Source organism: Lycorma delicatula, chromosome 3, assembly GCF_047948215.1.
Source record: "Lycorma delicatula isolate Av1 chromosome 3, ASM4794821v1, whole genome shotgun sequence".
In the NCBI taxonomy this organism is placed as follows: Eukaryota; Metazoa; Arthropoda; class Insecta; order Hemiptera; family Fulgoridae; genus Lycorma; species Lycorma delicatula.
In genome coordinates, this window is record NC_134457.1 from 56,306,574 (window position 1) to 56,320,462 (window position 13,889).

Genomic DNA, 13,889 nt, shown 5'->3' on the forward strand with positions numbered 1-13,889 from the left:
AATTATGATGTAATGAGATGGACAAAAAAAATGCGACAATTTTTGAACGGTTTATGAATCCGAGTTAAATGAAAGATTAAAAAACTGGAAAATTATTGGATGATTTTCACACCGTAATTTTTTGAGTATTTATTTAATAAATTCAGTAATTATTACAATTATTTATTATTTAAATAATCAAAACACTCCTGTTAATTAGTCAAGGTTAGCGTACGAAGCGAGCGTAGGTTAACTTTGGTTAAATTATATTTATAAAATAAATAAATATAAATAACAATTTATTAAAATTAATAAAGAGACTGTTCATTTTCCACCGAAATCCGATTAACTACTTTGTTTTTAAATAAAGCCGTAGCTGCCGTGGCGTTAATACGTAAGTACCAAAATTCTACAAATCTGAAATTTTACAATTAACAAGTATAGGGAACTGCATCGACTTGTTCGGAGAAAACGTACTTTACATTGTTCAAAAAAATCTGATTTTCAAAGCTATCCTACGACCGATTTAGACTTTTGGTTTAGAATTTTAGTAGACGACAAGTAATAGTAACGTAGATATCATGCGACGTTTCCAGAACAAAGCGACAAAAACAATTATTGTGGAGGTGTACCGTGGTTTACACGGAACAATAAGTCACAAATATTTGGTAGAGCTTCCAACGTTTCGTGAGGTTGTGAGACAGCATAAAGTCAAACATCAAGAACGTCTATAAACAGTGATTTTCAAAATATTTAGCTCCACCCCCATAAAAGTAAAATAAAAACGAATATTTCGTAATTCTCCAAAACCAACCAAATTAAAACTACTTAGCTGCTTTAATAGCGAAGTATACAAAAACACAGTTTACAAGTTTCAACTTTTTGTTTACGTGTTCCTTGTAATTTGGTCTAACTGCATAATATTCACTGTAAGATCATCATGTTTGTACATAAAAAAAATTCATTTGGCGGAATCATAAAAATTTCCCTTTCGACACGCTGGAAAGAGGAGAGATAGATTTCATCGGTGCTAAGTAGGGGATAAAAAAGATTTCCTTCTTAAAGTTAAGAAAAACTTCAAAATTGTTCAATACGATAAAATAGTTTCACATATTTAGCATACGACATGCTCCATCTTTTCACAATTCCAGCAAAATTTTGATCATCCCTTGTCGTAAGGGTTGATCATATAAAAAATGTTACAAAAAAAAGTTTGAGGTAATGCTTAGAGGACTAACGACCACTTCAAACAGATTCGATACAGTGCCTATTAAGAGAGGTATGATTTTATTTGTCTTCGAAACTTTGAGCTGGGAAATCGAAAAAAATAAGTCCCAGAACTGTATGTCTCTTAGTTTCTGTGATATCCCATGTAAAACGCCAAAAATAGATCAAAAAACACATTTTTTTACGTTTTACGTACAATAACGTTGTTAAATTGGCGATAAATCATACGTTTTATAAACGTAAATTGTAGACAATTTAATTATAAGTCTCCCGAACAGTCTGCGTGCCTGCGCCACCCCCATATCGAATACGGTGTGAGTCCCGCATCGTAGCGAAGAGTGACGTTTCTGACGAACCACGGTGCTCCAAATATCGTCCGCAACGCTATGTTTTGGACGGCTTCTAATTTCTTTTAAAGCGTGGAGTTCAACAAAGCTCCCCGTTCCGGGTAAGCATATGTTAGAATCGGCAGGACGAATAGCCGAATAATGAGCAATTTGGTCGCCAGTGGATAAGGGCTGGCGCTGTTCAGTACCGGGTACAATGAGGCCCTGACGGCGTTTGTCCTTCGGATCACATATTTAACATGTTCTTCTAAGGTAAGCCGTTTGTCCAGGACTACTCCCAGGTACTTGACTGTTTTCCCAAAGGGGATTTTCTCTCCTGAGATTTCCACCTGCCTGGCTGGAGGACGTGTCTTGTATGTGAACATCACTGCCACCGATTTTTCACCGTTGACCTTGATTCTCCACATATTGCTATATACATATATATATATATATATATATATATATATATATATATATATATATATACAAATCACGCACGAGCGCGCGCTCGCGCGCGCACACATACATCATGACAACCCAATTAGAATAGCTTGCCTCATTGCCTCATAATCAGTTTACTAATACATGTAATATTTAATGCATCTACTCTATCAGACTATTATCTCCCAGTACTGAGTTCCCTTCGCTTTTAACCCACCATCATTCAGAATAATTAAATCCCATTGGTTGCTGCACCTATCTATTATACTTCGTTCGCATTATTGGTAAGCCCTAATAATCTATTCAAATACAAAGTCATTCAGGAGGAAAGGGAAATAATTTGGTAACTAAATTTTAGGAATTCAAATAAAGAAAAAGATTCTTATAGGCATATATATCTGAAAACATAGTGGTTTGGCGTGCAAAATATTTTTCCCGGATATCCGTTCTCCTTGAATTAAATAAAAATAGTTGTTTTTAATTTTTAAATAACATTTTTGTTATTTGATTTTAATAAAAAAAGTAAATTATTTTGGTTTTTCATAGAATTTATTTTTTGACATCAGTTTTCCCACAATTACGTTTTCTGCAATTTTTTTTAATAAAATTTACACAATTATTAGTCATTTAAGAAAATTATTGTACTTAAAACGTAAAAAAAATTTGATTTGGACACCACTTTAGACTTCCTTGTAAGCCTATTAAATATAAATATAAAGCTACCTATTTTAATGGGTACCATGATTCGACTTCCGAAAAATTTTCGACATATCTTCGCGTTTTACATCACCCAGACCCGAAAACTATTGTCAGCTCAAAAGTTCATATATATAAAAAAAAACTACTTTCTTGTGGACACCATAACTACCGTAATTTTGCGCCAACCACTTTCAAATTGATACATAAAAAAAATCTCGTCCCAAAATTGCGGTCGAATTTGTTAACGGCCAAAATCGGACCATAGGTCCGATAATGGGGAGGCTTTTTCGAGAAAAAAAATCGCTATAACTTTCTTATTAAGTAAAATATGGAATTCATTTCAAGTTTTTACTATTCTTTTAATAAGGGCCTAAAACTTATCTAAGGAAACTTTTTTATTTTGCCAACGACTGGTTCAGGGGGTTGAAAAAGTGGGGTCTCGAAAACAAAAAAAAAATCATACCTAACTTAATAAGCTCAGTATGAAATCGGTTTAAAGTGGTCGTTATTCTCTAAACTTTACCTAAAACTATGGTCTGAGACAATTTTTTTGTATGACCAACACTTCTGGCAAAGGATGACCAAAATATTGCTGGAATTGTAAGATGATGCTTGTCGTATGCTAAACATGTGGAACTTTTTTTCACTAACTAATATTTATTTTTGCTGAAATGAATTCAGAGAAATAAAATGCGATAACAGCATATTTTGCTTTTTTACTTCTGTTTTATAATCTAAAATCTCTGAGAATATTCCAAAAATCATTCGATAATTATTTCTACAATTATTTTTTTTTTTATAAAAGAACTAAGATCAAACAGTTCTATGCAGCAGTTTTAAATCTTTGTTTAGAAAAATTAAATATCCTAATTATATTGTAATTAATAATATTAAATTGTAGTTAATAACAATCTTGATTATTTTATATCCTTTTAAGTAAAATAATGTGAATTATCTACAATTATCATATGAATTTTTTTCAGCCCACAATTTACCTGCCTATTTTTAATCAGGTTTTGAAGGATGGTTATTTTTTCTCTCAGCGTAGCATATTATATTTAATAAAATATTTTTGAAACTGCTTGTTTCAGTGAACAAAGATCCTTTTGAAACTAGCAATTAATGATTTGGTATTATTGCTGTCATATGTCATTGTTTAAAGAGAAATTAAAGTTTTATCTTTTTTTTTTAATTTTCATATCATTTCATTCGATTTTCTGGTTATTGAAGATCTGTATGAAAGTTAAGTACATTTCTAGCAAAATTAAAAATTGTAGTTAATGAAATATAGTTTTTCAATTAATGTGTTAATTGGTTTTTTAATATGTGATATAAGTTATTTGTGTGGTAATATTTTAATAGATTTTGTTTCTGAAAGAAAAAATTATCTGTGTCTTAAAAGTACATGAGAAGACCAAAATCTGATGTGTGTCATTTTTGTTTCAGGTCTAAAAAAATTACCTAGAAAAAAGTGGCTTGGAAAAGAAATAACCGTAGAATTTGCAAAAGAGAGTATATTGAATAAATTAGAAAATGAAAGAAGAGCTGCTAAGGATAACATTTCTGGAAAGACAAATGATGCAACTAAGATGCCACATAGTTGCTTTGAATCAAATAATGGTGATTTATTTGAAAATAATGAAGAGTCAGTAAAAATAGAAGATATTAAAACTTCTACTTTATCTAAAATTAATTTTAATAGTAAAAGTAACAGTAATATTCTAACAAAACTGGAAAATTTTAGTAATGTTTGGAAAGACTGTGATGAATTTAGTGGAAGAAAAATTACAAAATTTGATGACAGTTCTGATTTTTCAACTACAGTTAATGAAAGACATGAAAATGTCTTCCCTAAAAAAATTATTGGTTCTAAAGAAAAATTTAACTTTCTTGATAGTAACAAATTTTCAGATATAGATAAAAAAAATAATGGTTCAGAGAGTAAATTTTCAAGAAATTTTATAAACGCTGATGAAAAAAGATTGAAATCTATTAAAGAAATGAAGAAAGCAATTGATCAAAGAAAACAAACTATTAAAAAGGCTCTACCTTCTGTGGTAAGTAATTACGTGTACATTTTCTATGGCTGTTGTTATATTAATGTTTATCTAAAAAGAACTGTTTTAAGTAATAAAATATTTTTTTTAAATTCAGCATGAGGATGCATTTTTGAATTTAATAAGTAAAATTTTAAGGTTTTTTATCCCTCCCAATCTATATTAACATTATAAGATTCAGGAAGCCCTCTCCCACTTTTAAGTAAGATTACATTAATTAGCTGTGTTAAATAAGTATTTTTTTCTTGTATATTTTAGACTATTTTTGGTCTGTTGTATTATTTTTAGGATTAAATTATAATTCTTTTTACATAAAAATTTTCTAAAAGATATATATTTTTAATTTTTATAAGCTTTTTACAAATTTGACATAAAAATAATTCAAGGTAGATTAAAAAAAGTGTTTTTTTTTTTTTTTTTTTTTTTGTGTTGTTTAGGAAAACACAGAAAACTGTTGTTTTCTTTATAGTGCAGTAAAGTACATTTAGATTCATTCTATATTTATCGTGGTAGTTTTAAGAAATTCAATCTTGTATTTACACTAATGTATTATTTTGTATTGTAAAATGACATGGAGTGGTTTGATTCTACTTTCATCTTGTATTCTTGCCAGATCTGCACCTCCAGTTATACTGTAATAGTTCATAGTTAATTAGGAGTCTGATTGGTGGAGTTTTGTAACTGGATTTAATAATTATGTGCTAGACGCACCTTCCAGTGCTGCCTGTTGTATAGCAGGCTTAATATTTTTAGTTTTGTATATTTAAATGGTATTTTTGTATAGAGGGGATGCTACTTAAGTTGTATGTGGAAAACGTGCCAGTAACTGCTATGTTAGATAGCACGCTCTGTGAAAAGGGAGGAACTTATCTGACAAGGATGAAAGAAAAAAAGGAAGGGGCGAAACTTGGTGATGTGTGGTACAAGGGAGGTAGCCTCCACGCCTAGGGTATACTGGTTCGCCCACACACACAAGAGTGGGAGGGTCGGTGCTTCCCGATGATGGTATGGAGGACCCTCAAGGTGTGAGAAGGTCCCAGGGGAGCTCCTGGCATGCAAATTGAAGTCAGGAGCTAGCTAATAGGTTACAGATGGGAAGGGTGGCTCCCTAGCGGAGAAACATGTCAGCTGTCCAGAATGGAGGTCGGCGTGCTCCGATGATGCGGGGGGGACCCCAGTGGGTGAACCTCTAGAACAGAGGCCAGATAGGAAGGGCAGAGACTGCTGCCATGATACTTTGAGGTGACCATGTATGTTATGATTGGTGGTGAAGACCAGTTGGTTGCCTTGTTGGGGCTGTTTAAAAAAAAAAAACAAATTCATGCTCTTTCTATACTAAACGGACACAATTATTGAGCAAAATAATTATGGTTTTGTATGATATCTCACATGAAAAATAGAAATTGTTCCCAGAACTGTATCTGAGAGAATTGTTATAAAGCTCAAAAAACTGGAGACAAAATTTATTTCTGAGAAAATTGATTGATGTAATTAAAGTCAATAAAAATCAAATATGAGGTGTGTGAGAAAAGTAATGAGACTGACTTTTTACTTACCAAAGTTTTTATTTTTTTCAAACAATATTATCCCCTTCAAAGTAGTTCCCTTGGGAAGCTATACACCGACGGAGTCATTGTTCCCACTCCTGGTAGCAGCGCTGGAAGGCTTCAACTGGTCGGTCACTGCCTTGAGTGTTCTCCAGAGTTCCAAAAGACGTCCTTTTAAGATATGTTTCAATTTTGGGAAAAGGAAAAAGGCACAAGGACTCAAATCAGGTGAATAGGGGGGTTGAGGAACCGCAGGAATGCATTTTGAGATCAAAAATTCCCTGATGGAAATTGCCATGTGACACAGGGCATTCTCATGATGAAGCATCCACTTGTCTGCAATGTCTGGTCTCACGTGAATAACTCTTTTCCTGAGCCTTTCAAGAACACCTTTGTAAAATACTTGGTTGACAGTTTGTCCTGGAGGAACAAATTTTTTATGCACAGTACCCCTACTGTCAAAAAAGCAAATCAGCATGGTTTTGATCTTTGATTTGGTCATTCAGCATTTTTTCGTCGAGGAGATGCTGGAGTGTGCCACACTGCTTTGCTGCTTTGTTTCAGGATCGTACTCAAATATCCAGGATTCATCACCTGTGATCACAAGATTGAAGAATTCTTGGTCATTGTCAGTCCTCTCAAGCAGATCAACGTACACGTTTCTTTGATTGTCCTTCTGTTCTTTTATGAGGTTTTTCGGCACCAATTTCGCACAAACCTTTTACATGTCCAAATCGTCTGTAAAATTTGATGTACGGTGAAAGTGTTTAAATTTAGCTGTTCACTCATCAGATTTTGAAGTTGAAGGTCTCCCTGAGCGAGGTTGATCTTCAACGTGTTCTCGGCCTTCCAAAAATGATTTGTGCCAGCAGAAAACTTGTGCTCTTGATAAGCAATGTTCCCCATAGGCCTGTTTCAATTTTTAAAAGGCCACACTTACTCGCGGATTCCCCAAGTTTAACACAAAACTTGATTGCACAACATTGCTCTAAATTCCGATGCTCCATTTTCGTACCGCACAACAAAAATACAACTTCACTGATCGTGCTGTCAAAAATAATGTGTTGGCTGAATGGCGTTGAAACTCGTACTGAGCATATGGAAGGGATGAACAAACCGGTCTAACACAGACCAATGGACACAGTGTTGCCAGATCGCTTGCAGTGTTACCAATCTCATTACTTTTCTCACACACTTCGTAAAATGTTTTATATCGATCTTTGTTGAAAAACCAAACGAAACCATAAAAAAATTGACTTAAAAACAAAAAAAAGTTACTCACTTTTCTAAATTATCGTAACCCTCTTGTTTTGGAACTCCTAATTTTGTTCTTTTGTATTAATACATTTTTAAAACCTAAATACATTTTTCCTCTTTTCTGTAAATCATGTTTAGATATTTTGATAAGTTATGAATTAGATACAAAGCAGTCTAATTGTCGATATCCATTTTCTAGCATTGGTTTTGTTTGACTTCATGACTTAATGTTATTTTAAGGTTTGAGTTGAAACTGTTTGTTAGTAGTATTAAATACTCTTTTTATTCCGCTTTTTTAATTTTATTAAATCAAGAGTTTTTGCTAACTTACTTGAGGGTTTCTGACTGAACAATTTGTGATTCAGACCTGCATATGGTTTTTTTTCTTAATATATTAGGGAAGTAGGTTTTAACATTATTAAGAATATTATTAACAATAAGCAAACACATACAGATGTACTAACTTATTTGTATTATATTGAACAAATAAATTTAAGGGATTGTAACTTACGAATGTTACGTGATGATTTTTTTCAGAATACATATTCAGATTCAGCATATCAAATACTATATAGAACACCTACTCCCTTTTCAATTCCAAATTTTATGTTGATCAGTATAATCATTGTTGCAAAGCTGTTTCCGATTTGATTTTTTTCTTAGAAATAGTAAAAAAAATTTAATTAAAAACATTGGTTGAGAAATTTAAATAATTACTAATGAAAACTTTAAAATAATTATTTTAATCTCAGTAGTGTTTTAGCTGAAAATTATTTTTGAGGTTTTAGGTATGATATTTTGTACACGTACGTTATTAAATTTTAATTAGATGAATATCTTGGAAGTATGAAATAATTTTATTATAAGTAATTAAACATCTATATGATCTTTTCTTTAGGATTCTGGAAATTTGAACAAAAAGATTGTTTTTAATGATGATGATGATGATACTGATTATGATAAAAGTGTTGATAATTTACATAAAACTGAAAAAGTAAATCATTATGATAAGAAAAGCAAATTATTCAATGATGATTCTTGTGATGAAAATTAAGTATTGCATTCGTTTGATGTAAAACAACAGTTTGAAGGTGATAAAGGAAAAAAGTAAGTTATTAGCATAGCTATTGAAATAACAAATACAGTGTTAAATTAAAAACATAGTTAATGAATAGAAACATAGAACATAGTGTTTAAATAGGAACATAGTTATTCAATAATTGAGCTGAACAAAAAACTTACTGTAAATTCTTTGTTGAGCTCTAGAATTATTGAATATTTTACTATTATAAATACAATATTTTTTATTCAGTTTTTTTAATTTTAATAAACCAAAGTAATATACTAACTTACTACGTGTATATACTAGAGGGTTTCTAAATAAACAATTTGTAATTCAGACTTGCAAACCTGCATATGGTTCACAATTCCAGGAATAAGCAAGCTTTTTTCTTAATTGCTTAAGTTTACATAGGGTTGTGTAAGTATGGATGAACAAACTTTTAAGTTGTCCATCATAGAGAAGAAGAGGTCTTTACCTTTCCGTTGGATTATTTTGTCTCATATTTTGTTTTCTCCAAGGCTAGAGTTTTCTCATACCCCAGTTCGCACTCAATTTTTAATTCTGTGGGTTTAGGTTTAACCTGCTAGATCCATGCCTAAGATACATGACCTGTAAAGTATACCCTTCCTGTGATCCAGTGGGAGCTTGCTATGGGCCAACCCATGGACTGGTTTGTCTGTTTTTTATCCAGTGTTTTTTCATAGTAAGCCAGTTCGGATCCAATTTTTAGTTCTCTGGGTTTAGGTTTAATCTGCTAGATCCATGCTAAAGATACATGACCTCCAAAGCATACCCTTCCTGTGATCCAGTGGAAGGCTTGCTGTGGACCACCAACCCAGCAACTGTTTTGTCTAGTGGCTTCATTGGAAGCCTTGTGACTGAACTGCTTATTAAATAAAGCCTGGCCCCCTAAATTACAAAATACTGTTATCATATCTTGTGTAAACTGATAAATTGAGTTTTTGTTACACTTAGTTTAAAAAAGAATAACTTTCTTCATAAATATTATTTCACCTATATATATTTTTCTAAAAGGTAATAAATATGAACTTCAAATACATTGAATGATATAGTATGTACACTTGCAAATTTTTTGTGATATTCAAACTTTTTTTCTCATTCTTACCTTATGCATTATCTTTTTTATTATAAAAATACAAATGTTTTCTAATTAATATAAATAAATAAAAATGTAAAAACTCCTTTGATATTCGGTATTTGCAATTATGAAAGAGGCTGAAAACAATTACATAGCTTGTTTTGAGTGAATCAGTTGTTTTGTGCTGGCCTCAGAAATGATAAGTATATCTCAACTACTCCAGGATAACTATTGTGTAACTTTAGTGAAGACCTGTAGAGACAGGTGAATCCTTTGCTTGAGAAGTGACTGTATATTACTATGTTATATCGCAGGTTGCCAGGCCAGGATGTATTGCTTGTGGAACTGATCAACAAATAATGGCTAAAATATCATCTAGATAACTGGATGTATTTTATTTTAACTTTGTTTTTAAATGTTAACCTTAACTACTAGGATTAAAATTTGAAAAACTATGACTAGGCCCTGTTCTGTTGATATTCCACATGGAATGTTAATAAATCAAAGATTAGTAATCTAGTAATGCTAGAAAGTAATCTATTCGTACTATCTTTCTATCTCCTGAGTTTGTGCATTTAAGCTGGTGTGTTTAAATTTATTCTATCATCATTATTATATTTATTAAAGTTTAACTTTTTTTTATTATTTTTAAAAGATACTTGAAAATAATCCAAATTTTTATGTGATTGAATTTTTTTAATATCCCATTACAAGGATAATATTTATCTAGTTTTTCCTCAGAGCCTCAGAGTTTTTAAGGATGGATTACTGACTGCAGAGAAAAATTTAACATACCTGATAAACAACACAAAACAAAAATCCTCAAATACTCTTAGGACATAAAGAATAGTTATGATCAGTAGTGTACCCACAATGTTAGAAGAAATAAGAAATTTCCTATGTTTTCATTAATTTGCTTTCTGTTGTACAGAGCAAGTTAAAAGTATGGAAACTCCTTAACAACTTTAAAACCATTCCTGATAGAATACTGTAACTTTCAGTATAAGATATCTGTCGACTACTTTACCTTTTGACATCCATTATGTGATAAATCATTTTAAAGGTCTCTTTTAAAGCAAGAAAAATGGTATAGATAAAAAGTTGATACAATGTCTGTGTTCAAAATTGCAACGAGATAAAGTTCGGATTTTGTAAAAAATTCATTGTTAATTTAAGGAACTATAATCACAAATAAATAAATTTATAAAAATCTGTTTAAATGCATATTATTTAATAAATTTATTTAAAAAAAAAATTATTAAGCATAACATTTCCATATGTACTTAAATCTCATTTTAATAAATGTTCAAAATGACTTCCTGTTGTTTGTCTCAGTCAGTTGCAAAAGTATAATCCTGCATTATTCAATGATTCCTAGTGATATTTTCTGCTGGTCCTCAAATTCTATTTTGTAAAACATCGATATCTTGTGTCTTATTATGATAAACAATACTTTTTAAGCAGCCCCATAGAAAGTAATCCAGTGGTGACAAGTCACTAACCCAACAGTCTGGTAGGAAACTCGTCATCGCAAATCAGCTGATTTCGAAGTTGATTGTTCTAAGGTTCAAATCCTAGTAAAGGCACTTCTATACAAATTTGAATACTAGATCATGGATACTGGTGTTCTTTGGTGATTGCGTTTCGATTAACCACACATCACAGGAGTTGTCTACCTGAGACTGTACAAGACTAACTTCATTTACATTCATACATATCATCCTCATTCATCCTCTGATGTTAATACCTTATGGTTCTTCTGGAGGCTAGACAGAAAAAGAGAGTGGTGAAAACATTTTAATGTTTGAAATGATAGGATCAAAATGATATGTTGTCATATTATTTCTTATTTTAGTGCGTGTAAATTTCCATCAATAAATATAAGCCGTATCAATCGTCCACCAACAATGCCTGCCTATACATTTACTTTGATTTGATACTGTGTATAAACCATGATACCAGTGTGAATTAATGTCAGTCCAGTGTCGACAATTATTGTGATTTATATTGCCATTTAAAAAAATGTGACCTAATCCCTAAAGATTATGTTGTTTGATAAATTAGGATCTGCATAAATATTGTTCATCATATTTTCAGGACTCAAGTGTTTGATTGTAGTCATCTTCATTAAGTTCTTGAACCAGACAAATTTTGAAGGGTTTGAAATTTTCAATTCTTAATGTTCAAATTGCTGAACTCTGGCTAATATTATATTCTTGTGCTGCTGTTTGAGTTGAGGAATGAGGATTCTCAGTAAATTCTTGCATAATCTCTTAACGATTTATTATTTATGGTAGATTTAGGCCTCCCTGGTTTTCCGCTATTAATGCTCTCTGTTTCTTTAAATCATTTGATGGTTTTTGGCATTGTACCTTTTGAAATAAGAGTTACAATTACTAAATGTTGCATTGAAAAATTCACAACTTCCTTATACAACCTATCACCAAAGCCCCTCATCATTAAAAGTGTGACCCTCTTCTGTTCATTAAGTAACATGTTGATAGTAATATTAACAGGTAGCACAGAAAAAATTAATTCAGTAAAAAAACAATTACAAAAAGGTAAAAAAATTATAACTAATGAAAGTGGTTTACAAATATGGTAAAATAAAAAAAAATCAATTAGCCAATCGATCACAATAAATTCTCTTAAGAAACTAAAAGTGTAGTAATGAAACACACAAAATGCAATATTACACAACAATGAAGTAAGCTTCATTTTTGTAACAATGGCAAGAAACCATCATGATCAGCATGATTACATGACAATATTTTTATTTATTTACTCATTAAAGAGGAACAAAAATAAATTTTTTTTATCTTTTAAAATAAAAATTTACCTTTTAAAATTAATTTTAATTAGATTAGATGTAATTTAATTTCTTTTTGTATAATTTTATTATTTGAACATATTAAATTTAGTAATTTTCAAAATCCAAACTTTAAACTGTTGTCACTATTTTGGTCCCAGACATTATACCAACTTTTTAATTATAACATTTTTCTTGTCTTAAAGAGAACTTTAAAATGATATATCACACAAAGATGTTACTGTTTGAAATAAATTTGAAATACAACACTTAGACCAACCCATAAAAAGGGATTGAAATTCTATTTCTTGTCAGCTAAAGTTGACTGATACCTTATCCTTACAGTATTCTGTCTGGAATGGTTTTAAAGTTGACGAGGGGTTTCCATACTCAATCTGTATAGCTAATCCTCTGTATTTATGTAATTTTTATTTTTTTATTTTATTGTAAAAAGTTTGGTTTATTTGGCAGTGATTTTAAGAATTTATAAATATACAAAAAGAAAGTAGTTTATTGGTATAGAAACATATAATATTAATCAGTGCTTCGTACATTCTCATTTTTCTTGTTTATTATAATGTTTTCATTTTTATTGATCAATTTTGAGTTTTTATTTTTTTTTATTTTCTTTTTTTTAGCTTTTTGAATTGCAGTCTAGATTTGGTAATGATTCAAGGTTTTATATGGATGAAAAATTTTATGAGAGTGATGAAGAAAAAAATGATAATGAAAAACAAGATATTGAGAGGTTGGAAGATTTTGATGGGAAAGAGGAAACAATAAATGACAAAATTAAAAAACAATTAAAAATATTACAAAGCATTGTTGGCACAGAATTCTCTGGTCAACAGAAAAAACAAAAACTGTAAGTATGTTATTTTTATCTGTTTTTTTTTTCAAAAAAACAAATTCATTTTATCTTCAGCTAGCCCAGGAAATTCATCAGGCCTCTCCAACATCTCTTACACTTTGCCATTTCTCTTCTCCTTCCGCTGATGACTGGCTCTCATCATGATGTCCTTACGTTTGCTTTCCATGTTGTTCGTAAGTGTCGTACAGATCTTCCATCAATTTTCAACTTTTTCAACAATACTGAATATATTTTAACATTTTCTAATAACTTACTACAAAATAAAAGTTGAACTGAAATCTACAAATTCAAAATAACTAACTCTCCATTTTTAAATACTTTTTACTTCTATGTTCATGTTTTTTCACAGTTTCATTTTAGGTACACGTGATAAATTCAAAATGTTAAATTGCATCAATTTATTGATAAAGATAAATCATCCAGATAAATCTTTATAAGCAGTATATCTGGCCAATTTATTTTTACATATTTAAGACATGCACAGACAGACAACAAATTGGGAAACCGGCTG

At 30.8% G+C, this 13,889-nt stretch overlaps 1 protein-coding gene across 1 annotated transcript in view; it reads left to right on the forward strand.

Moving 5' to 3' along the window:
- The window catches only part of LOC142321130 (uncharacterized), a 93,064-nt gene extending 79,695 nt beyond the window's left edge, over nt 1-13,369 (forward strand). Inside the window, exons 2-4 of the mRNA XM_075359123.1 lie at nt 4,122-4,732; nt 8,435-8,643; nt 13,146-13,369. Coding sequence (XP_075215238.1) covers nt 4,122-4,732; nt 8,435-8,590 — 767 coding nt within the window. The 3' untranslated portion in view covers nt 8,591-8,643; nt 13,146-13,369. The remainder of the gene's footprint in view (nt 1-4,121; nt 4,733-8,434; nt 8,644-13,145) is intronic.
- Nucleotides 13,370-13,889: the final 520 nt, after the last annotated feature.